Source organism: Eurypyga helias, unplaced genomic scaffold (genome assembly GCF_000690775.1).
Source record: "Eurypyga helias isolate BGI_N326 unplaced genomic scaffold, ASM69077v1 scaffold5445, whole genome shotgun sequence".
In the NCBI taxonomy this organism is placed as follows: domain Eukaryota; kingdom Metazoa; phylum Chordata; class Aves; order Eurypygiformes; family Eurypygidae; genus Eurypyga; species Eurypyga helias.
Window position 1 is genome coordinate 66,680 of NW_010249374.1, and position 26,839 is coordinate 93,518.

Sequence of the window (26,839 nt, forward strand, 5' to 3'; positions counted from 1 at the left end):
GGGGGGAGGGGGCGGCAAGGGAGAAATCAAGAACTGGACAATTAATTACTTATGAGGTACTGGACTACTTTCTGTGGGAAAGGAAAGGAGGGAAAGCCATGTCATTCATTCTTGTAACCAGTCTGCCACAATCAATATCTGATATTTTCTATCAGCATCCAGAGATGAAGTTTGCTCAATTAGAGCAATCAAGAGCGATTTACTGGCTTTTCTGGACGCAATATAATTCCCACACCAGGAAACTGAGGTTCTACTTTTCAACAATATTGGTATTTGAAATGCACTTGGAAGGTCCGACTGCAACATCTAGAGACAAACACCAGAATGTCAATCCGGCTTGGAAAGGATCCTGCAACAATACCCCAAACTGCACAAATCTCCAGCCCTATGTAGGTTGTTTCATGAAACTACACAGCCTACACCAAATCCTGTTCCTACCTTTTCCACACAGCTGTTTACAGTGAAGACATACGTCTAAGGTGACTTGGCTGCTAATGGATTTTGACAGCTTTTCTCCCAGTAAGAGAAGAGATTTTCTAGACTTGTTGGAGGTGTCTGTGCAGGTGCTGGAAACAGACTCCCCCGTCTTTTAGCAAGCATGCATCACATCACACTGGACTGGGATTGTTTATGGTAAAATGATGGTTAGGCTGAATAAAAATGAGTGACACTCCTGGAAGTAAAACTAGGACAAGCACTATACTGGCTGAAAGGGAGACTCACTTAGTGAAAAAGCTTGAACAAGGGGAAAAAGAAAAAAGAAAGAGATCAGGTAGGAAAATAGCCTATTCCTCTCTGTGGATGAAGTTAAGCAATTAGGAAATTAAATGGAAAATATACAATGTAAAGGGGAAAATTACTCTTCAACAGAGAACACAGCTCTGCTGCCAAAACCTGTTGATGGACAGGAAAGTGTCTGGACAGCCTACGGTACAGGTACACATCGGTACTTGAAGGATCTTCTCATATAACAAAATCAAATCCCTCATTTAGGCTTTTAAAATCACAGTTATTTTATTGAAATCAGAAAGGGTTTATGTGAAACACATTACTTTTTAGCTATTTTAAGCAGCATTTTCTGTTTACTAGTAGGAAAAAATTCAAATGTGTGTCTTATAGAAGTGATTTCTAAAGGCTCTACCCAGAAAGTTGTAATAAAAATAGCTACTCATCAACAGACTGACTAGTAACAGTTCTGTTCACTGCAAAGGATAATGCCAACTGATTAGCCATTACTTCCGCATGATAAATCCCCTTTTTCCTCCTCATTGTAAATTCTAGTAATTCAGTGCGTGGCTGTGAGAAATTGGCTTTTAATTTCCTTTGGAAACAACAGTCCAAATATCCAAATGGCAAGGGAACTTGTTAGAAATTTTATTGTGTTCCTAAAATCTAATAACAACTCCGCATCAATATCCAGGTTACTCTTAGATTTGGCCTAAGAGCGCAATATCGTGACAACCTACTCAAAACAGAGCTGCTAAAAGCGCTCAAACTGACATTACCCTAGTATTATCTACTGTGGTTGGCTACCCAAACAGTGAAAATGGGTGCAAATGAACGCGAGGATTATGAGACAGAAGACAGATGGAAAGCAGTCTGCCCCGTCACATGACCGTTTTATAGAAAGAAGCAGAGGGAACATTTCTAACACAACCATCTAAAATTGTTCTTTGAAAGAAGTGTGGGAATACTAACAGTCCATACTGATTTGCTACAGAAAGATACTTGCTTCTACACTCCAAAATAAGAGATTCTGCTGAACAAACTCAGTAGATTAGGTCATTTCATGATCAAGTGGGCACAGACAGGGAGTCTACTTCCAGTTCTCTAGAAGATTGCTAGCAGAATGACTCCCTCCCACTCAATTATTTCACTGTGAATTTTTGTTTTGACTCTTCACTGCCTGTGCCCAGTGAATAACACGCATACATATACCTGTCTGAATTATGTGCCACTACCTGAAGATTTAGCTTTACTTTAAAAATTGTATCTTTATAACAAAAGAAAATCTTCTCTAACTCACTTAGGCCTAAAAGACAGAGAAAAACATTCTAGAATTCTAAGCTTTGAAGAAGTTGTCAGGAAATACCCAACTAACACAAAGATGATGAAAAGCAACCATAACATAGCCTAGTTTTCTTCCACCTAGGTGTTTGTGGTTTTTTGATTAAGGATGTCCCAGCTAGAAAGCTTAAATCACATAGATCTGTTCACTAACTATTCACCTCAGTTTCATGCCCGTTAAATAAATAAAAATCAAACCCAACCCAACAGAACAGGTGCAAAGTAAGTCTTAAAGCAAGCTCAGCTGCCTGGGAATCGTTTCTGAAATTGACGATGTCTACTCACATCGAAATACACATTCATTAAGTAAATATCACAACAGATATGCAAATACTCTTGAAAAGGTAAGCATTGAAGTCATGAACCACTAGCACAGTTAAACTTGCAAGTTCATTTTCCTGTAACTGGCTAACTGACCTCTGAATTATGCATCGTATTTCTCTGCCAGTTCTTTAGTGACAGATGACAGACACGTGCAAGATAACCGAAAAAGATTAACAGTGTTTAAAATTCAAATTTCTCCCCTTTAAGAAAAGCTTCTATCTCTTTAGTCAACTTCGTAACATACTGTCAGATGCACATTCTATAGGTAAGTTTTCTGCCTGCTTTATAGTAGAGAGTAATTTATTTCCTGCTTACCTCGTTACTGAAGGAATTCTCTTCCATTTTCTCAGTTTCTGTCTCTGCCAGAGGGTTTTTCAGGGTCTGCAAGAACAGCGCAGCTTTCCTCTTGCGCTCCGCTTGTAGCTGCTTTTCTTTTGATTCTTTGGAGGCCTGTGCAAGCTTCTCTCTTGCTGCAGCTGCTAATCTATCCTCTAGTTTCTGCTTTGCTAAAAGGAGCAAAGTTTAGGGAGAGTCACGCTTGGGGAACTAACATTTCCTTGAAACAAACACACACCCACCAACACAAGCAACCAGAGCACCTCTCAAATCTTTCTAATACATCCATTCAAAGACATAATAAGGATGTATCAGCTTGATATGATGAAATTCCAAGCATTTTAATTCACAGATGTATGATTTTCTTGATGAAAAGCAGTAGAGGTGAAGTAAAAATCTTCAAGCTTAAGGAAAATGACATGAAAACATAAACCTGAAAATTCAGGATACTTGTCCTTTTCTATTTACAAAAGGTATCTCAAAAAGTAGCACTGCAAATTTAGGAGATTTTCCTTGCACTTGTTAATGCAATGCAAACTCTTAGTTTTGTTCTTTCCACAGATCTGATCTTGACCATACATTTTCCAGCCCTATTTACATACATCTTAAAATGTTTACACAAAGGGCTGCTCCAGAAACAGTTTCACCATTGTTACCACCAACAGTTATTGTTATGTGATTACAGAAAGAATAAGCCAATTTCTTTAATGATGCACTTAATGGATTTTGTCTTATCTTTTTCATCTTACACTTCCACTTTTGTGTTCTGTGCATGTACAACTGGGGTTTTTTTTTTGTTCAACTGCACAGTTTTTTTTCAACACACAACTTTTTCCAAACATGCTTCACACTTCAGTTTATCATACTAAATACTCCATATTTGCTTTAGATACGTATCACTACAGCGTAGTTTGTGCTACTGAAGTTTACCAAGGAACTGCTACTTAGGAGCAAAAAACTCATTTTGAAAAAGAAAAATTAAATTCCTGTGGCATACTCAAATTTGTAAGAGAAATATTAAGTTTTTAAGCTAGTAAACACTGACAGCATCTCATCTTTATTAGGAGGAATGGGGGAAATTTGACCCTTTTAAAGATTTTTTTCATTCAAATTCACACAGCATACCCTTCTGCCCTTACATACATAAAAACAGCAACAGGAAAACCCATGCGAAGACTTAATGGCATTGCACTATAAGAGTAACAAAACAAGGTGATACTAGTCTATATGGGAGTGCTATAGAACCGAAAAATGGGTTGAAGCATTTCATTGTTCTCTGAAGAAAATGAGAAACGGACATGGCTTTTTCTGGGCTCTGTTAATAGAATCTGGCAAGTGGAAGTTTAGTGTTGTACTCAGAGGTTGTAACGGAAAAACAAAATGCAGAAAGATCATGTGCTAGGGCAAACTACTCAGCTGCAGTGTGTTACAAGTTTGATTTTAGCTGAGCAACCAACGAAGATTTCTTTCTTATCAATAACCAGGAAACCATGGGAAAAGAATTCTGACTCCTGCTAACACAACTCAGTGAAGATTCAAAATACCTAAAATGCCGTATTTATTCACATGACAGTTTTGGAGTTTTTCTGAAGGACTCAGTCTTTCATTCTGTTTTCAGTGTAACATCGGTACCTTGTTTAGCTTCCAACTCCTCCTGCGTGAGCTGAGGTTTTTTCTCTTCCACAGCAGCACAAGGAGCGGTAACCGCTGGAGTGTGGTTTGAAGCACTGTTAGCATTCTCTTGGCCTTCCTTGCCCTCTTCTTCCTCCTCATCACTGTCATCATCTAATTTAACACGGTTTTTCTCCAAAGGAAGAAGGTCATTTTCTTTGGCCTTGATTGCAAAGCTTATTGGAGCAAATGATGCTGTGAATAAATGGGTAAGATTTTACACATCATTAGACTACAGTAGAAAGCAGGTTGAAATTCTTGACTTTATCCATTACTCACACAGACCATACCCCCAAGAAAAAGAGAGAAACTTGTATCATCCTTATGTTATGTTAATTATTTTGGGGCAAAGGACCACACAATTTTTATTTTTTTTTAAAGAAATATTAGAAACTTCATTTGCTTTATGAAGATCTAGCTCAAAGTCTTTTTCCAATGCTTCACTAGCAGCTTGGAAGAAAAAAGGTACTCTAAACCATCGCAGGAATTACATTTCCTGAGATGAGATAAATGATTTCATATTCTGCCCTAAATGAATTTCAAGTTGCAGTACTTCTTTTCCCAAATGAACTCTTCCAGAGTAAAACATTCTGTGCTCACGCTCCTATCTGACACACTACAGTATGATATGGTCCCTTATGTTTCCTTCCTACTAAATCAGTGGTTTGCACAACAAAAGCATTTGGCAGGCTCACTAAATAGTATTTAAAGAAAATTAATTACTTTGGGGAGTTAACAACATTTCATTACAGGAGATACAAACACAAAAACTAAGTACTTTTCCCCAAATGTCTTAGCTAGCCTTGCTGTAGCAAGATCAGTGGTCAACTATTCCTTCCAAGCAGCCCCTACTGCTCCAACACAAAAGGACAGCACCACACACTCATGCCAGCACACTCAAAGGAAGAAGAATGCCTGTGGAAAACACGGGATACCACAATGAAAAGGAAATTGTGGATCATTTCAAGTTAGGTTGAATGTTCCAAAATGGAACTTCTAAGAATAAAGAATGGAATTTCTCACACATCTCAAGCAAAGCAACCTACTACCAGATGGTCTGCCGCAATATTTATCTTTCTCAGGACTACTTTTGCATATATATCCTATAACATTCAAATTATGGGAATTTAAATGCAATAATTCAATTACATACCAAGGTTTATAAAATATAAGCTTTGCATCTTGTAACTGTGGGGTAAGGAAATAGACCCAGAAACAAAGAACAAGAATTCCAATAGAAGAAATATTAAAACAGTGATTTTCCAACCTTTTATTATGACAAAAATTCTAAAATTGTATTTTACTCCCCCAGAGACAGAAGAAAAATCTAGTGCGGATGTTATGGCTGTGTTACAGCCAAGCACTGTATTTAGGTTACAAGAAAGTGGGATTTGTACCACAGTAGAGGAAAGGAAAATAAGTTTATAGGACTAGGACTGTCATGAATTGATTCACTGATTATATTCCATCATCTAAATTTGAGCACATTATTATTAAAGCACAGGCTCCAGTTTGCTATTTATTAGTAACACAACAAGAAGAAACAATATCATTTGCTGTTGTATATTACATTCTCTTAATAGGGCATCTTTGAAGACAGGGAAGATTGCTCCTTCCCTAGGGAAGCCACTCAACCTGCGCAGAGAAGAAATGGCAGGGTAAGGACAGTCAGACAACCACGGCAAAGAGCTTGGAGCTTGCAGCCCATGGAGGGAAAGAAATTGCAGGAGCAAGGAGAGAGAAGAATTCCAACAGACCACAGGGAGAAGTTAAACTTATTAGCAATTCGGAAAGGCACTGAAGTGGCAGAAAGGCAGTACCCATCCATGGCAACAGAGGTCAAGAGTGCGTTTCCTGTTTCAGGTTTTTTTCAGTGGCTTTCAGTTATAGTTAAAAGACTTAAGTTTCCAGTTTTTACTGAAAAGAAGAAATTTTAAGATATCTTTTCCCAATATGCCAGGAAAACCATTTCCAGGTATAAATACTCGCTAATCCAACTCAGGACACTCATAGCACATTTGCTGACTTTGCCTAACTGGCTTCCAAGAGATCCTCCCATTTTGTCCCTCTGCTGCTATGGCTGCAAGAGGAAAAACATTCCACTTGCGTGAAAAGGGTCTTTTTTTCCAATATGACTAGCGTCCAACACAGGAAGATTGAGCTACTGAGTAATAAGCCTAGCCTACTTCCTCCATATGTATGGTTTCAAATAAGACTACTGCTTTTATTCAGAAGGAATAACAGGCTCTGCGCAAGAAAGAAGCAACTGTCAAGTTTAAAATGACAAAAATAAGATTCTACTGGGGTCGCTGATGGAAGTCTTCAACTTTGCACAAAACTGAAATAAAACAATTTATTCTGTCAGACCATAAATACCTGATAGTCTGATAAGAAAGAAATATAAAAGCAATCAAATTACTTATTTCAGTCCTTTTTTGATGCTTCCAGTGAAAATATTTTACACATGATGGAATTCTTTTCCTCTTTTCCCTGACTTCCCCACGCCTTCTATTTTTTTTTCCCTTAAGTATATGCTAGCAAATATTTTCACACCCAACAAATCATGCTAACATACCTTTCACCAATTTACCATCACTGACAGCTTTAGGAGGAGGAACATCCTTTTTAGTTCCTGGAACTCCCTTAGCACTTGGCTCAGATGCATCTTCAGGTGCATGTTCATCTGCAAATGGAGTCTCACTTGGTGTCTCACTGGCAGTATCTGCTGGAACATCTTCAGATGAAGATACTCCCTTTTCAAAAGAAATGTGCAAGCTTACTAACTGAGTACTTCATGAAATAATTAATGCAGTGTCTGTGGAGCTACAACTTTGCCAGCCATTTCAAAAATCACATTATGGGCTAATCATATAAAAGCTAATTTTACATCAATGAGCAGTCGTGACCACAAGCCTGTTTCTTATAAATAATGCACTGCTTCACATAAACCCACAGGCTGCAAAAACTACAGACCTACAGTAAGAATATGTGGTTATTTAACAGCAAAGAAAATGTTCTTCAGCTGGTACATATTTGCTAATAACTGTTTTAAAAATGGTAGTTTTAAAAATCAGACCCTAAAAGCATACACTTTCTTTCCAAAGCATATTCTTTTAGGTCTCGATCTCCAGGGTCCAGAACAAAATCCATTAACTTTAATTCACAGCGACAGAATGAAAGCTTATGGCATTTTTTCCCAATGTACAACTGCATGATACCTTCTTCACAAAATCAAATTCTTAGGGATCAACGCAGGTTAACGTGTTTGATTTGTTCCAACATCTTGCTGAAGAACATTCGGCCTATCAGTGTGTTTTGTGGCATTAAACTGATATAGTACAGATGTGCCGAGATTTTCAAAAAAGTAAAGAATTACTGGTTCTACTATTACATCTGAATCATTCAAGACGACCTCTAAACTCACAGTATAAAAACCGTAAGATCGATACTGTAGAACATCAAAAACATTTACATGGTGAGTCAGGCAATGACATTAAGTAATTTAACATTTAAATGAGGTTGTCTCAATAAATAGTTGGGTTGCTTTCCACTGGCTGCTGTTAAGTATACTTAATGTTGAAATACCAGGTATTAAAGAGAACCCTTCATTGCTCCCTGCAGTCATTCCCTGACCAACAGAACTAATTTCTGAAAATCTTCAAAGGGGAAAAACACAAGGAAATCAAGGACTTCATCCCGTATTTACTGAAGCCAGTAGTACCATTTCTTATTAACTTTAATGGCCAATAGGAGAACAATCAATTGCATTAATTGCATACACGTACATTACTAAAACATAAAGATAATATTGAAATCATTATTCTAAAAAATTAAAGAGAATGGCATTATCTACAAAACCATGCAGTAGGAAAATATGCATTGCTACACATGACCTCAAGGGACTTAAACCAGTTTCTGCCTGCTTCCTAGCTGTACTCCTATGAACACTTAAAATAATCCTTTACTATTACGCTTCGGTAATAGTACAATTTCCCCCCAAAATAAAAGTTAACAAGTCCTTATTAATTATGCAAGAATTCAACCCACTGGTTTGCAAATCAGTTCTAGAGTAACAGTCAGCATTGTGGTACAGGACAATTTTGCATGTAAGTTATCAACCAAATAACATCACATTTACAACAGCTCATCGTTACAAACAGTGTTTTCAGAATATTTTTCACTAATAAACCAAAATATTAGACACAAGTGTTTCAAACAGCAACGAGTATTGAATTTCTTCATTTTCCACAAAGCAATTTTGAGGAGTTTACCCACAGGCCTACCTTCTTCAGTTTAAGGCTCCCCAATCTAAGCCTTGAGATGACAAATGACATAGGGCCTAAAAAAAAAATAGCTCTTTCCCATGAAAAGTTAACATCAGATAATGTATTTCTGATACTATTTGCAAATTTTTTTTCAGCAAGAGAACAATCTAATGAGATTAACTAACACTAGAACAGTTAAAAAAAACGATGCCAAGTCTGGGTATCATCTTCTAACAACATGGACTAGAAGAAGCAAAGCAAGGAGGAAACTGATGTGAGATTTTGAAGCTCCCATACTGTTTCAGTCAATCATGACAGGCCTCTTCTTTAACAAAACCTCCCTCAGAAAAAAAAAAAACATGTCAGAAAAGTAGTCTAGCTCCTGTGCTACAAGGAACTACGAAGCGTATGAGAAGATATGGTTGTTAAAAAGCGACACCTAACCCTTCTGACAACATAACACTAATCCCAATTCTCCAAAGCTCTAAACCTCCACAAAGCATATATTCCCTCGTGTAGAAAGCCAAAAGATTTTTCAGAGGTTGTCATTTTATATGACAACCATACTAAGTGGCTGCTTATACTAAAGAGTAAGAACTAAATATCACATCACCTCACATATTCTTACTTAAATGCTATACAAAACTAAAATGCAACAACAACAAAAGCTTTCACATCCTTCACTGAACAATTTCTCCATAATTCATTGTTCCGTTTTAAAAACTTCTCATGGTAATACAACAGCCAAGCAAGTCCTTTTCTGACTTACACTGTGTTTGTAGTACATGTATATACAAACACACGTACCTGACAGTTGTCACTGCTCTCTTTCTGAAGGAAGAACTGTTTTTTAAATTCATAATAAGCATTATACTGGTGCCACGGTTGCAGGAACTCAAATCTGTTAAAAGAAAACTGTGTATGTAAAAATGCACAGGAACATAGGAAACACCAACAGTCCTTTGCCATCTAATTTTCTTTAGCAAACGGAATGCTATTTGATGTTTGGAAGCATTGTAACTTATGCCTAAACTTCCAGAGGATACACACTCAGAGCATGCTTTCTAGAGAACTTAGTTACATTGGTTGTTTTAAGGATTTGGGAAATAATATTTGGCATTACCTTTAAACTGGTCACTGAACTGCAAAAAAACCCCAAACCACCACCCACCAAAAAAACCTCCCAGAACAGAAGTTAAAATAACATTTTCTCTTACCTGAGATCATTCTTGGCACGAACACTGGTTTCGAATTTTATCCCATTCCTAGCAACATACTCAGCTAGCTTATCAATCACAGGTTGGATATCTGGGGGTGGAGGTATAATAGCAACCACTGGAGCAATTGTGCTGAAAACATCAAAAGGACATAGTTTTTTAAAATATAACATAAATATCTTTCAGACTCTTGCTTTAACAAAAAAAAACCCACCATTACACACAGCTTTACTCTCTGGGTTCCTTATGCAGTTAAAATAACTTGATCTTCCATCATGCAAAAACTTCAGAGTAGCTAACAATAACCATGTACAATATTAGAGATCAAAGCAGAGGTAATCAAAGCTGTATAAATGCTGGCAAACATTACTGAGGAACCACCAGTACTACATGCTTCATGTTGAAGTGCAGGAAAGAGACCCCTCCAACCAACAAACACAACTGTACGTGGTACCTTGTAGATGTTGTGGTAGATGTCAACCCGCTGCTGCTCTCGGTTGTGTCTGGGGGAGGTGGAGGTGTAGTACCAGGGGGCGGAGGTACCGCTGCTACGCCTGTAGTGCTTGATACAGTCACCCCTGCAGGCAACGCGCTGTAGTAGGTGGCAACATCTATGCCTGGAGGTGGAGGCGCGAGGCAATAGGTCCCATCAGGGAGCATATAGTAACTGTAATACATGGCTGCCACAGTTGCTGTAAAAAGACATATTTAAGAACAATGTTTTAATTAGAAGAAAAACACCCAATTAAAAAAAAAAAAAATCATTGCAGCAGTCCAAGCACATTGAGATTCTAAACTCACACAACACACTAAGAAAAGGTACCTAATTTCTTCTGGGAAGAAAAAAAACACAGTAACACACTTAGTATGACTAAGAAATACATTGATGAAGGGACAGAATCAGAACGTACTGAAGGTCAGTTGGAAGCCAAATAGGTATGAATGAAGAAGTGAACCAGAGAAAGCCTGTTCAAAAATGACCTAATATGAAATCATTCTTCCTAATCTAATTCACCTCGGGCAGTTTAATTCAGTTAAAAACATGTAGGCTTTCAGACAGACATGCACATATATTCAAACTAACATCAAGAAATTAAACTGCTAGTATCACTACATACATGTTAACCCACTGTATCGTTACATATAGACACAACTACATACTGAAACCTCAACAAGTAGACGGGTTTTGCAATTTAACACCAATATAATGAACAACAGATTTGAGCAAGTTTTCCACACTAGAGGATTCTCCAATTCCAAATCTTTATTTCTTGAGAATGCAAAGGCTTATGGCTTGCTTTCTTTAAGGATAATATTTCGTAATGCTTTAATTAATTTAACACTTTTAAAAGGCAGTTATTTATTGTATATCTGAAGATTTTCTGCAGAAAGACGTATAAACAGAAAGTACTAAGGTAAAGTATTTCAAAGGATTAACAGTAAGAGTTTACATTTCTGGAGGCAAAGTTTAATCATTAAATTATAATGAATTATCCTCTTACAAGTTTCAGAAACATCCCTGTGTGGCAGTATTTACTTTCTTCAAAGGATAAGTTATCCATAAGGAGAACAGAATAAAGATCTGTTAAGTTTTAAGGGCAGAGAGAGGAGTTGCAAACTTGCTACCAAATTATCATCTCCCAGTTTGCATCACATACATTCAGATACAAGCCTGACATGAAAGTAATCAGAAAACTGACGAGCATTATTCTACGGAGATACTTATTCTGATTTGCCTTTCTTGAAATAACCAGTAATTTTCAATTTCTCCACAGAAATCTTATTTCGGTTTTATTAAGATTCTCTTAAGGTACAATTTTAAATAAAAATTACTTCCATACATATTCCTCACCATCTATTACACTCTGACTATACCTGTAATCCTTTGGGGTAGGTCTGAACCTATAATGCATCAAAATCAACTCCCATTACTATGGTAATACTTATTTGGAACAACTGTACTAAAAAAACCCAAGAACTCCACCACCACCACCGTGAAGTAGCACTACTCATTACCTATGAATTTATAATGTCATGAAACCCCACTGTAGCATAGGCTACGATAGAAATTTTCTTCTATCTCAGCAGTGTCAAATGCTAAGTCCCATAAATGAAAGGGTAAGTTTAATTTCCATATTTAAGGAATCAAGGACTTTCAGAATTCTGAAATTTGAACAGAATTATAGGCACATAAACCTAATTAAGGCTGACTTCACCTTTCTGAGTATCAGAGTTTATGAAATTTGCAGTAGCTTTATAAAAGACCTGCATTGAATGGCTTTAAAGATAATGGAAACCAGACACACCCAGGGAAGTTGAGATGATGATGTTAAAAATTCCATAGCAAAGTTGATCCTTAAAAGAGGTTGTAGACAGGAGAGTATTCAGATTTATTTGAAATGGTTCAAGAAAAAGCTAAGATTAAAGATTTAATAATAATTTGGAGACAGGAGAGAAACTTAGTATTTCAGTATCAGGCACGGAAAAAGCAGTTGATCACGCAATTCTTCACATTGTTTGGTTATAATTTACCAGTGCTTTTGTTGGTCTTTTGAGAAAATGGGGGGAAAAAAAAAAATCTGCTCCTTTATTAAAGGATGCCCTCTGTAGCTATGGAACTTGAAAGCTAGAACTCCCTCTCAGATATTGTAATGAGAAATATAATTTCAAAGATCAATTTTAAAATTTTGAATCTTGCATATTCTTGAATTTTCTTTTCTACAGGTAACATTCCATCAGTGCACAGAATGAAAGGTAAAATAATAAAAAAAATATGGGAATTGACTGTAGAGTAAAAGATTTATTTACCATAAAACTACTTTCAACCTTAGAACAGAATATTATACTAAAACCTGGTTTCATCACTTCAGTGGGATCCTTCAATTTACATGATTTTACCTTTTCAGATTCTTCTTAATGTTAGACACTCCAGCAAAAGTGTTCAAAGTAGATTTACCATCTGCTTTTTTTTTAATGGGTATTTAATGAAATACTTTTTAGGACAGTTTCATATTCAATAGTGAAGGCATTAACAGAAATTGATGGAAGTTATCAAAAATTAAGGGTATTGTGCTAAGCAAACTCACAGACTGGAGACTTGGCTTCCCGCCTGCCCACCCCCTCCACCCCATTTCTATTTTGCCTACACAGCTAACAATTCAACAGATACTCAGTGGAAGAATGCACCTTCAAAGATTCAGGAGATTGAAAAATAATAAATATCGGTTACGACTGATCAAGTATGAAGCTAACGCATTTCTTCCCACCAGGATCCGCACACAATTCATCAGGACCCACCGCCAGCTGCCTAATCACAATGCACTTACAATCAGAAGAATATTCCGCTTGTGATGTCTGTACAGCTGCCCCATCGGTTGACTGCGGCGCAGACGAGTTATTATCTGATTGCGCTTTGCGCACCAGTGCGGCAAGCGGATGATCAGGATCTACCACCTTCAAAGGCTGGAAAAATTTTGAGAATAGAAAAAGATTAAAATTTGAAGTACATATTGAAAGAATGATAGCATCAACCTAGTTCGGAAAGCACATTTATCTAAGTTAATAGACATCAGTAATATTGTTCAAACACTGAAGATACTGTTTTTGTAGCTCTCGCATCAGAACCAACTTCTTTTTGAAAATCAGTGGCAAACAAAACAAAACAAAAATATTTTAACGTGAACAGAAATTCATGACATAAAAAAAAAAGTGGGTATTACTCTTACTCGTTTAGTGCCAAAGGTGGGATAAGACACAGAACCTGACTTGTCTAAATATCACGCAGCACCACTGCAATTCCTCCGAAAGCCTCAAATGTGTACAGCCATCTGTCATTCCCATTATTCCATCACTGATCAAACTCCGAAAATAAAAATAACTAACACATCCTGCAAAATTTACATTGAGTAGTACATTCTGCCAAAATATTATTTGCTGAAACTATTACATCACGTCAACAGTTTATCTACTAAAATCTAAGAGAAAACATTCTCTCTCAGCTTATACAGAGAAGGCATTAAATATCTTAATCTTTTCAGCTTCAATACAGGTTCTGTGGGATAAATCCTTGAGTGATGCCCTCAATACCAGAGGGCATCAGAAATAGAAATGTAATTCTTTATAAATGGAAAAATAACAATTTATATACTAGAGGAAAGGTAATGTGAAAGTTTACCAAAACAGACAAAGTACTAAGACACAGTCTGGGAAAAAACCAAAACAAAACAAGAACTTGTTAACAAAAGATCTTAACAGCTGCATATTTGAATTTCTGTGGCCATGAATCAGATGTTTTACAGGGTAGAAAGTAATCTTAACAGGGTCAAGTACCTTCATGAGCTCTTCAAGCCTACTGCATTTTTTAGATGCAAAGAGGCTGGGATGCAGATAATTTCCATCATCATCATCATCGTCATCATCTTCTTCCTCCGATTTGACTCTCGAGTCTAAATAAAAAAAAAGTCCAAATTTTATTTGGGTTTGCTATGGATTTGTATTGGGAGATAAAGATGGTACAGGACAAGTAGGTGTCCTTAAGAAAGTACCATTTTAGTAAGACTGCTTATTCATGAAAACATAGATACAGGAAGATACTGCTAACCATCAATAAAACTAACATGTGAGTGCACAGACCAACCTTCCATTGGACAAGAGCTATACCAGCGTTTCTAAAAGCTCCAAGATCCTAGCAGCTCTTGTACCTGAAAGTTTCTCAAAACTATCTTTTCTTTTAAAAATCTCCTCAATTTAAGCAGATTTTTGAATTATCACCTCACTCTCAGTTGGAGGGTAACAGCATTGCCACTGCAAGTCCACAAAAAGGTGTGGCTATTTTACCAAAAACAACCAGTGGATACTCCAATGACTCACACCCTGAGGCCATCTATTTGACAAGCCACAACTTACGTTTTTTCTCATCCGCTTTATTTTCGGAAGGAGCAGCGTATCTTCCCTCTTTCATAGCCTTCTGAATGAATTTGTAGTAGGGGTTGAGGTAGTGATCAAATCGCAAGAAGTCAAACTGGGAGTTGCGTGCTTGCTTGGCTTTTAGCATGATCTCAAACTGTGCTCCCTGCTTGCAGACAAAGTTCGCAGTTCGTTCTATAATCGCATGCATTTTTGCTGTTGGTGGCTGTGGAAGCAGAATAACAAATATTTGTATTTTCATAGGCAGCTTGTAAAGTGTTAGAACACCAGAGGGAATTAGAAAGACCAGTAGTTCCCTGCCCCTCAGCTTTCTCTAGAAACTCAGTTTCATAATCACTTTCAACCAGTAAAAGAGTATCAGCATTAAAAAACAAACAGTCCCAATCTTCCCTAGCTGCTCATTCATTTCCTTCTGCAAGATTCTGTCCTTCTATCAGCACAACTATTTTTGCCATTGCACACCGAACAGAAGAGGGGAACAAATCCTGGTTGAGTTTGAGGCAGGAAAGAAAAATTCTTCTAAGCCAGATACATCACACAGCCATACAGACACTTCTGCTGGCACAAGACAGGAGACAGGTGTGTTTCTTGACACAGCAGAGACAACTTAAAGCATCCCTGCCTTCCAATACCTCAAGGTGCTCTGAAGACTCAACCGTCTTCCTCTCAACAGCTGTCCTTTGTTCTGTGATCACTGAATGTGCAAATGTTGCTCCTTAACCAAAAGCCTGTCAGGATGCATTTGTTTGGAAGGAACACTTGCGTTTAAAACTAACATAAGAATTGCTATTCCCATCTGCTGTCACATTCCCATAGAGCCACTGAACACTTTAGCAATGAAAGAAAAAAGGAAGTTAATAAAGTTAAGCAGCATCCATGCATTTGCGCTCCTGAAATCCCAGGAGCACTGCCATATCAAATCCAAGAACTGAGAAGAAGAATATAGTCAAAAAATGAATGAACTTCACCACTCACTGTCTTAATTTCATACTCAGATAACTGTTTTGTCTTGTGCTCAATAAACTGTAAAAACACATACTCTGTCTGCCTATAAAGAATGAAATGTCACACCAATGATTTGGTTTAGCTTTGCATTTTTATTGGTCTAGATACAGAAGTATTTTGCAAACCTCAGAAAATCTTTTCAGAAGACTGGAAGCACACGAGACAGCATTGGTCTATTTAGGGAAAAGTCTGAATGTGATCAAACAACACATTTTTATAAATTATTTTCAGCCCTTTACTACAACAACATGTTCAATATGTAAAATAATTAGAGGTTTCAAGTTTTACTTGTTCCTCTAAAACTCTACCAAACACTATTTTAATTAGAGGCAATGAAGTTCTCACCAAACTGATAACACTATGCATTGCCAGTTTCGCTAATCATACACCAATACAATTAAGGTCAAGACATTCATAAACAAAGCTGCAGATCAGCAAGGAAGCTCAAAAGTTTATATCTGAAATTACTATCTGGTCTTAAATTTGAAACCGATACCACTATAAGCCCTAGAAAACAGGCCCTATGAATATTAATATGCTTTTAATTGACTTCTAAGATTACTAACACCACTGATCTACAAAACTTCAGAAACATTACGAAGTGAAAAAACATTAAATGGCAAATGGGTGCAGATATCACAGACTTATTCTAGCTTGCTACTACATTTAATAAAAACACTAAACATTTAAACTCAGGACTATTAAAACTTCTGAAAGTAAGAGTACTTGCCAGACCAGAGAAAAAATCCTTCTGAAAAATATTCCAATTACATAAGTGCTATCATCTAGTCAGATATTCTGTTCCAATCTTTAATTAGTATTGTAATTAAAAGTCTCCCTTACTGCAAGTTAAGCAACTATCTTTCAAATCTTCAGTAAGCCTGGAAAATAATCTTATGTTGCCCCTCAATAGTATCATATGAAGAAAACAAAGCAATTTTCAATCTCCTCGTAAGTTTAACTAATACTTTCCTTTTAGGACTCACTTCCATAGCATCCATGCAGTTCTTAAAATGCAATAGTCAAGGACAGTCATCTTTGCCCACAATCCTCACAAGAGCAGTTTTAAGCAGTGCAAGACTGCCTGCATCCTCGACACAACCCTTCTGAGTTCCAGAAGGACGTTACTGCCACAGCTGGAGCTGCTGTGCGCTGAACATTCAACAGCTCGCACAGCCTCTGCCTCTCTTTTTGCAGAAGTGCTGCCTAACTACTTAGTCTTCATTTAACATTTGCACTTTGGATTGCTCTGCAAGCTGATTCTCACATCCATTCTTATTTCCAAGCACTACAGTTTTCTCCTCAAAATGATTCATACTGACTGCCACCCCAGCCATGGCCATCAACAACTGCCATGTCTTTTAACTTCAGTGCTAATTAGCAGTATGCTCAGGAAAGACCTACAACTCTACTATGCCAATTCACAAATCAGCAATGTATCTGTACGCCTCTTCCAAGCACTTGCGGATTGACACGATGGCAAAGAAATTTATGATGTTTTCTTTCTCCCTCTTTTTTTTTTTATGGGAACTGGGTAGAGTGAGAAGTATTTTTTAAACATGTCTGTAAAACCCCACCAATAATTTACCAGGCTCCTATCCTTCACAGCCATTAAAATAAAAAAAAAAAAAATACAGAATAAATGCATTTAATCGTAAAACTGAATCACTTGACTGGAACAACAACAAATAAGGCTTAAAAAAAAAAAAGAACTCTCGCAACTCCCAATCTAAGGTCAAGAATACATTGTTTTCAGACCTGCTGTCTAGAAATTTTGGGTTGTTTTATTAAAAATCAAACCCAAATATGCCCACATTAGTATGTTCAAACGAAGAGAAAGCAAAAGTGCAATAGCTGACTTAATTACTTCAGGAAGCTCCACACTGCATTCAGATCTTATGGTTCAACCACAGCAGCTATCTGAACAGAAAATACTTTCAACAGCAGTTACTTTTTTGGAAACAGCATCGAAATGCTAAATAAGCAGCTTCCCACTGAAAATTCTTATTCTAAGAATAATATATAACTCTTAACTTAAAGGCAATAAGGTACCAAAAAAAAAAAATCTTCCCTGAACCCAAAGTAGCTAATGAAATGTATTATATGATTGTAAAGAAAGTAGAAGTAAAATTAGAACAAGTAAAGTTGCACATTAGATTTGTTAAATAGCTCTTATTTCATATAAAAACCAGAACTCGATAAAAATTTTCAATTGAAAGTTAATGAAGTAGAAAAACACTCTTACACAAATACCCTGTGTTCACTATTAGTTTCTCTGACAGCGTGGTTTGCATCTTTACTAGCCATGGTTATCAAGCTGAGAATCACAGAACGGTTTGGGTGGGAAGGGACCTAAAAGCCCATCCAGCTCCAACGCCCCTGCCATGGGCAGGGACACCTTCCACTAGACCAGGTTGCTCAAAGCCTCATCCAGCCTGGCCTTGGACACTTCCAGGGATGGGGCATCCACAGCTTCTCTGGGCAACCTGTCCCAGTGCCTCACCACCCTCTCTGGGAAAAACTTCTTGCTTCGGTCTAATCTAAATCAACCCTCTCCCAGTTTAAAGCCATCATCCCCTGTCCTGTCACTACAGGCCCTTGTAGAAAGTGGCCCCTCAGCTTTTTTGTCAGCCCCTTCGGGTAACAGAAGGTGCTATTAGGTCTCTCCAGAGCCTCCTCTTCTCCAGGATGAACAACCACAACTCTCCCAGCCTGTCTTCATAGGAAGACAGCCCAAATATAAACTAATAAAATTAATATAAATTAACACTTTAATGATGACAGTATAGGAGAAAGAATATTATCTGACTTCCCAGTATCTTTTATGAAACTTGAAATAAACTGAAAATACTCATGATTACAACTGTATTCAGGCAGGCAACCCTTCAGCTCCCTTCAGGAAAAATACACAAGTTGCAATTAAGTTCACAGTTTACTATGTAGCAATTTCTGGTGATGTCACCTGAAGGAAAAAGCTTCATATGCTAATACTTTCAAGTTATTTCAGAATTTTCTAGAAATAGACCTAGTGCTTTTGTCCTTAAATAGGCTAGTCTAGCCGTTACATTCGAGCACTTCCTACCCCATTCAGATTGGGACTCAATTAAAAAGAATCCAGAAAAAACACCCTGAACAGAAGCAATCTTTTAGTTTAATGGTCCTTTTCATTTGGAACGTCAACTTTCACATCTCAGTAAGCATCCATTCCAAAAACAACTGCCTTTTTTCTGCATTATCTAAAATACTATCACAAGCAATACTAAATGCACTTAGCATAAGCACTGCAATAATTTCAGTGTGAAAAAGAAGATTCAAGAGAGCTGACAGAACCCAAGAATTCAAGAAAGAACATTTGATATTAAGCTACTATTTTAGAATAATTTAAAATGTAGCACACTAAATTTAAAAGCGGGGGGGGTGGGAAAGAAATCAGCAAAGCACCATAAACTCCTTGAAAACTGATAGAAATGTAGGTTGTGTTAAACATACACACATACCAGTTCCACATCAGAAGGTACGTTCAGTCCCGGAGGGGCAACAAAAGGTTCTTCGTTTTCTTCCACATTTTCTGTCTGAGCTGCTTCTACAAGAAATGACAGAATAAAATACTATAGGACAGAACATGTCAAAGTACCCAAATGTTAACAAAAAATTATTAAAAAAGTACATCTAAAAGGATGTGCAATCAAGGAATTTATCAAATGAAACTGTAACCAGCATTTGCACTAAAGACATTTAAATACAGGTCCTGTCCCTGGTGTTATGTGTAATTTTTTTAAGATTGAATAAATTATGTGTTAACAGAGGTGTGAGGAAGAATAAAACCCCATAAACCTTAGCCCTGACTACAGTGCTAGAGACACGTGTCAAATCAAACAGGAAACATTAATGTCCATTAATATTACTTTTTATTTTTAAAGAAAACCCACGCAAAATCTAGGGGAACTATTTTCAATGCACTGGGTGAATCCCTTCCTAACAATGATTGAAGTATTACTGACATCCAATGTCTCTAAAGCTCATCCAACATCTTTAAAGCCCATACATCTGGTCTGTCTGAATTCCGGTCCTGCTAGTGAACCGTATCAGCCTATGCAAACAGACCTAGGTACTTTCATCAGCTTCCTAACCCTAATGAAACTTGCACAGGAATGTAGCAGGGAGGCTAAAATCCACTTTCATCATATCCATAGATAAACCAGTAGTTGCTTTAATAATTGATTAAAATAAATGTTGTCATTCATCTGTGATTTCACTCTAAAGTTGGTATGGTTCCTTTGATATCAAGTTTAATATATCCAAATATTTAACAGATTTATCACATAAACTACTCATATAAAAAATTATTCTTATATAAAGGCCAATTTGTATTTCATTCTGTTATTTGGTATACCAGAAACATTCCTCTGAAAATATTTTGCTTTACAAACTTTTATAATAATTGAAGGGGAAAGTTTACTTTTTAAAGTAACTTCTAGCATCATCTATTCTAGTAGCTTTAATAGAAAATGTATTCCAATTTTATCTTAACAGATCAGACTGCACAAACTGCATGAAAACCTGACTATGGGAACTATGGACACAGACAGCTGAACAGCCTAATGATGCATGACATGTCACAGCAATTACTGCACACAAGCTCTTACCCATGCAAGAGAGAGTTAATGTTGCCGTCTGTCGGGTTTTTGGGTTTTGTTTATTTGGTTGGTTGGTTTGTTTTTAATTAACTCAAACAGTTTAACTTCACAAAGGCACACAGAAATTTTAGCATTAAGGAGAAAGAAGCAGCAGACAAAGCAGAATAGGACTCTCTCTGGCAGCAGCTCCAGCTAACACCTGAAGTGTTCACAGAACTACAGCCTGTAATTCACATTACGTTATCGGCATCTTTTAATATTGTATTTTACTCTACTATGATTTATAAAAATTTTATATTATTAACTTATAGTCCTGTATTATTGGGAAGCTGTTACCATATAGCAATCTATGAAAAGACTACAGTTCAACTACAGCAAAACACAACACTGACATCTGTCACACTTTTTCCCCCCCTAAGTACTTTTTCTCTGAGTACTATCAAGTGTTACTGGAAGATGTCCCTGTGTTATCCATCATTCCTAAAAATTTTCTAGAAGATAGTTTGGTAAGAAAGCTCACAACTGAGACGATGTTCCAATGACCTGCGATGAGGATCTCTACTTCCTGTCAGCAGCACCGAGAATTTTCCCATTACACCACAAGATTTTGTAACAGCTTAGCATGACACTGCCATGATGCATCAAACATTAATTAACTACATACTACCTTACTGGAAAACTGGGTAGTTATACCTCTCTTTGCCAATGATTAAGTCATCACATTTTAACATTATTCCTAAAAATATAACTTCATTAAGGCTGAAATACATTATTCTAGATATCTCATCGTTCTTGGAAAGTAAAATAATATGGAGCAGCCCAGACACAACTTTAACTCATGACAGTTATCTTACCGAATGAAAGTGGAATTTTTATTTATTACTTATACACTTGATCAAAGGTAGATTCTGTAACATTATGGCACATTTTCACAGTTTTACAAAGGCCTCCTACAAAACAGACACCCTTTGAGGTTCAGGAGATTCCCTTTCTAGTGACCAATAGAGAGAGGACATTCACCTTTTTAATCTCAATGCAGTAGAAAAGGATGGGGGAGCCCAACTACAAAGACATTCTTCCCTATCAACTCCAACTTTTCAGTAGGCTTATCCCTATTCACTCACAGATCCACAACATATGAAAAAACACCCCGATGAAAAGAAACACTCCAAAGCTGTATGTAGAGAGAAACTATTTGGTTATGGAATCTACCAAACAAATGGGAATAAAGCAAATGAAATAAACCCCAGAAAAGACAATGCAATTCAGCATCAGTACTGAAGAGTAAAGGAGAAACCCTTGCTAGAATGCAAGTGGCATGGACACAGCCGTGACACAACCTCTCACACACAGCAGCAAAAAAACATTAAATAAGCTCTAGCCCCTAAAATGATCCTGCATTGTAGCACACACCTTGGTAAAAAAAGCACATCTCATACCATGGTAACCCACCAATATGTATTTAGACAGCTCCATTGTTAATTAAACAATCCTAACTTTACCAAGACGTAGTTCATTAACACTTGAAAGCTTCCGTAAGACTTCATGTTAAAATGCAAAGCTATCATAATTCAAGAGGGGAACCTTTTTAACCTTTTTGTTTTTCCCCTCCAGACATCATGGACAGGGGCACACTATCATAGGATCTTTCCAGTTTGAAAAGACCTTTAAGATCATCAAGTCCAACCACCAACAAAACACTGCTAAGTACACCACCAAACCATGCCCTTAAGCACCTCCTCTCTTAAATCCCCCCCAGGCATGGTGACTCGACCATCTCCCTGGGCAGCTCCTTCCAACACCTGATAACCCTTTCAGTGAAGAAATTTTTCCAAGTATCCAATCTAAACCTCCCCTGAGGCCACTACCTTTTGTCCCATCAATTGTCATTTGGGAGTGGAGACCAACACCCACTTCTCTGCAACCTCTTTTCAGGCAGTTGTAGAGAGCATTAAGGTCTTCCCTCAGCTTCCTCTATGCTGAAGACACTCAATAATTTCACAGATTCTGAACTTTAAAAATATGTATTTTCATTAATTACTATTCTGTCCATGTTTGTAATGATCTTTTTCTTCTTGACCCAGAAACATAGTGTTAACAGACAGCCATGTGATTAATTACTACTTTTTTTCTGAACAAGAATCTGCAAGACAGCAGAAAAATTTCCTGACTGCTGTAGTATTGACTGTGCCACAGCAGGAAAACATTTAAGCACATCAAGAGCAAAGTTTGCAAAAACTCAGTAACAGTTCCATAAAGACCTTGCTGATATGCTTTGAGATTTTTTTACTTGGATTTTAATGAAAGACACATTTTCAACCTCCAACTGCAAGCCAGGGACACAGAGGCACTATGTTCGTCCTCCCAATTAACCCTTGCTATTTTTGCCCCTTACCTCTTTGTTTTGCAGGCTGATGCTCCTCCTCCTCAGTGGGTTCAGAGGGGTCATAATAATCACTGCCATAACGGAATCCCACTGCATTATAGGTACCATCCTCTGCCAAAGCTTCACTCAGTCTTTTATATTCCTCCTCTTTAACAAAATTCAATTAAAAATCATTAGAACATATTAAAAAGTTAATTTCATTTAAAAAAATAATATTTCTTACTTTAGTTTTTATATGAGAAGTTTTCAGCTAATCATTTTACCTTTCATTAAAAACTGAATAGAAACACACAGCATGTACATATGCCGACCATTTATTTCCTCTTGAAGAGATAAAGGCTGCGGGTTAAAACACTCTAATGTAATTATGCACACAAGAGCACGGAATTTCATTTATACAACACTAAAAATGAAGTAGAATGTGTTTATTTGGGGTTTTTTTGGGTCTGAAATCCCAGTCTGCCCTCAGAATCTGGGCAATTTCTGTGTGGATCTATATTTAAACTATCCTGAGGTCCTCTCACATACGCAAAGACTCCCGTTTTTCGAATCCACTGGGTGCTGTCAAGATAACATCAGAAAAAGAGAGTATAAAATTAGGAGTAAATTTAATTTCATAATTATTCATTTAAACATGTGCTAAACCCAGGAAGTTTCCTGAAGCAATACCTTGCCTCGCCTCCTCCTCAAGCAAGTCCGTATGCAAGGCTAAATACCTCTCTTCATCACAGAGGGCTTCTATTCTAGCTTCCTCTTCAGACAACTGATAATCTCTGTTCCACGTGGAATATTCAGCATCATATTCAGAAAGGTCATGTAGGTGACCACGCCCATCGTACCTGCAAGATGAAACAGCTGGTCAATGCAAAAAACTTAGGGCTTGGGTTTATGCGACTACTTAAATACTTACCCATTAAAAATGAAAAAAAAAATACTTATACGTTACAGCATATTTCCTTTTAGAAGTTACGTTTAATTTTTCTAATCATTTGTCACCAACTATCGAAAATTGGTTTAATAGTCTAAATTCCTCTCAAAGAATCTAATAAATTATTACAATTAAAGGCAAAGGTATCCTTTAATAGTTTAAGTGGGATCCATTTCCTCAACAGCTCTTACCGTACGTGCTTCAACCAACCAATCAATGTCACTTGCAAAATACGTTTTTCTGGAAAGTCAAATAGCTTACATTCACACAAACCCGAATACATAAATACCTATCCGTAAGAACCAAACGGTCGAAATTTCCTCGCTTCTTTCTGCTAGTCCCGAACTCTCAGGAGATATCTTCACCATAGAAACTTGCGTCCATTGGAGGTAAAATCATGGCTAGGCTCGGCCCCTAGCCATTTGGCTGAGGAAATAAGTTCTGGGTTATGTGATAGAGAGACACACATACATAGGAACAGTAACATATACATGCAATTTAAGGAGGTTCACCGTAAAAACGGCAAAGATCAATGACGTACAGTTCCTTTCCACTAAGCAGAAATGATTTTTTTTTTTTTGCAGGAAAACCACTGCATTGGGATAATGTTTGTGCATCAGTAAGAGAAACTGATTGAAAAGTAAAGTGCCAGTAAACTCGACTCCGCTGAGGTGTCTTCCCACACACAACTCTTGACTTGTGCCAACTTGCTAGACCAAAAACAAAGAACGTAAATATTCTTATAGCAAAAAGTTAATGAAACACGTCAGTCTGGTTAATCAAACTCTGTCCACAGACAACTTCAACCCACGTCTTCTCACAGCAATGTGCTTTTCTTAAAATGGTGAAAATAAGGACTTCCTGCTGCTGGAGATAAAAACAATCTAAGCTTCCAAAGGAGTCTGTAAGATTAGTAATTCCAAGCTACCTTACTTAACAAATGTTATTTAGATTTTTCGGTATCGTATGTCCATACATGCACATACTTAGTTTTTGTTCCCAACAATTTCTGTAACACCTGTCAACCGGGTTACTGTCGCACAGGGCCGCAAAACTGGCCTCCACCTACTAATGAAATCTGTCACAAAAGTGACCTGTGCTAGAAGTGTGCATCGTAACACTTCTAGTCTCATATAAGTAAGAAATGATTGTTTTTTCATGTCTTTCTGTTTATAGCTGTTTATTAACAACTTAATTTCAGTCATAAAAATCATTAGTGGTGTAAACACCAAACAGTGCAAAGGCATTTCTTTTTCCTCCAGTCTTATGGAAGGAAATTAAAAGACTTTCTCTTACTGATATTTTTCCAAGCCAAATACAGTTGTTAAATCAAAACACGAAAAAGCAAGTATAGCACCAAAGCAATGATGAAATTAAGGGAACAAAGATCTATAGTATGTCACGTGATCCTTTTCAAACCAAAATCCTACCATCTTTCCCACTGATGTCTTCAGGGTCAGCCACAACTCAAACTGTACTTCGCGCTCCTCTCAAATACACACAACCTGACCTCCCATCTTGCCTCTCTCCAGGAAAACACTCACAAAATTAATTCGGAATTAATTTATTTCTAAATCCCACGCTGCACTGCTGAAACAACTCAGAGACCAGAAGAAACTTCAAAGCAGATTCTATTACTCTCTCTGGCCACGTACCAGTATCTACTGCGTAACAACTCAAAAAAGCCAGCCCTGACACAGAATTTGAAAAGCAAGCACCCAAAATTCACAGCCATTCTGCCTAATACAGTCAGTCATGGCACAAGGAGAAAGTAACTAGGCCAAGAATTGCTTTTGGGGTATCTCACCAACAGCCTACAGCCAGATTATGTAGGAGACATAAGAAAACCCCATTTTCCCTACCGTGCATAAATACCTTTCCACTCCCCACACTGCACCGTATCGCTTTGAGAACATATAAAGTGCCTAATCCCTACTGCCATGCAATAAGGCTCCCTTGGCTTCCAAGTGAGAAAACATGATGTTTGTGGTTGGCATTGAAAAGGAACAGATCACCCCCCCGTTCCACCCCGTAAACCTACCGAGGGGAGCAGAAAGGCCCGACGCACACTGACTGTCAGGAAGGGAGCCTCCCAGCACTGCCGGGACAGGGAACCCCGAGTTCCCGCTGCTGGGGGGACGGCCCTGCCGCGTTACAAAAGCAGCACTCGAAACGCTCGACCAGGAGGAGCTGCCCTCCAGCTCTGCCGGGGAGGATCCCCACACGTCTGCCAGAGTGAGCCCTCTGTGCATCCCCCGCCCTCACCTGCCCACAGCAAAAGGGGGGGAACAGAAAGAGGCTATAACAGAGCTTGCAGCAGAGTCTAGGGGTTGTGTTACACCGACCTATCGATCATGATCTTGGGGTCTCCCATCCAAGGAATAAGGTGTCGCCCCTGCTCCTGGTACTGAGCCTTCTCATCATCTCGAAACAGCTTGCAGGCATAGCCGAACACCAGCAGCTCCACACGGCTATTCCCACCTCCCCCTCCTCCTCCACCTCCTCCGGGGGGCCCGGGGACCGCTCCCCCGCCTGACAACAACATTAGGGGCGGTGGGCCTGCTTCTTCTGCAGTCCGTCGAGAACCTCCGACCCCTCCGTACATCACCAGGAGAGGAGGTGCAGAGGAGGAAACTCGCAGTAACAACGACTGTCCGGGAAGCGAGTCCCCCCGAAGACCGGGCCGGCACTAAACTGCCCAGCTCCAGAGCACCACAGTCGCCATCACCCGAAACAAAATGGCGCCGCTTCCGCTTCCGCTGGCGGGGCGGGGGTTGGGCCAGCATCCGGCGGGACGCAGATTCGCCGTCACTTTCGGTAGCCCGAGTGTGAAACTCGCAGTAACAACGACTGTCCGGGAAGCGAGTCCCCCCGAAGACCGGGCCGGCACTAAACTGCCCAGCTCCAGAGCACCACAGTCGCCATCACCCGAAACAAAATGGCGCCGCTTCCGCTTCCGCTGGCGGGGCGGGGGTTGGGCCAGCATCCGGCGGGACGCAGATTCGCCGTCACTTTCGGTAGCCCGAGTGTGAAATCGAAACAAAACGCGGCGCAGCTCCGCCGGTCATTGTGGCAGC

The 26,839-nt window shown here is 38.3% G+C and overlaps 1 protein-coding gene across 1 annotated transcript in view; it reads right to left on the reverse strand.

The window, feature by feature from the left end:
• SFSWAP (splicing factor, suppressor of white-apricot family) overlaps positions 1–26,485 on the reverse strand; it is a gene marked incomplete at its 3' end in the record, with an annotated part of 48,886 nt that extends 22,401 nt beyond the window's left edge. Inside the window, exons 1-13 of the mRNA XM_010151325.1 lie at positions 26,108–26,485; positions 23,504–23,673; positions 22,844–22,981; positions 19,309–19,394; positions 14,782–15,011; positions 14,210–14,318; positions 13,207–13,342; positions 10,335–10,572; positions 9,881–10,012; positions 9,471–9,564; positions 6,974–7,151; positions 4,360–4,593; positions 2,707–2,897 (exon numbers count right to left, since the gene is read on the reverse strand). Of these exons, the coding sequence (XP_010149627.1) occupies positions 2,707–2,897; positions 4,360–4,593; positions 6,974–7,151; positions 9,471–9,564; positions 9,881–10,012; positions 10,335–10,572; positions 13,207–13,342; positions 14,210–14,318; positions 14,782–15,011; positions 19,309–19,394; positions 22,844–22,981; positions 23,504–23,673; positions 26,108–26,367 (2,196 nt within the window). The remainder of the gene's footprint in view (positions 1–2,706; positions 2,898–4,359; positions 4,594–6,973; positions 7,152–9,470; positions 9,565–9,880; positions 10,013–10,334; positions 10,573–13,206; positions 13,343–14,209; positions 14,319–14,781; positions 15,012–19,308; positions 19,395–22,843; positions 22,982–23,503; positions 23,674–26,107) is intronic.
• Positions 26,486–26,839: the final 354 nt, after the last annotated feature.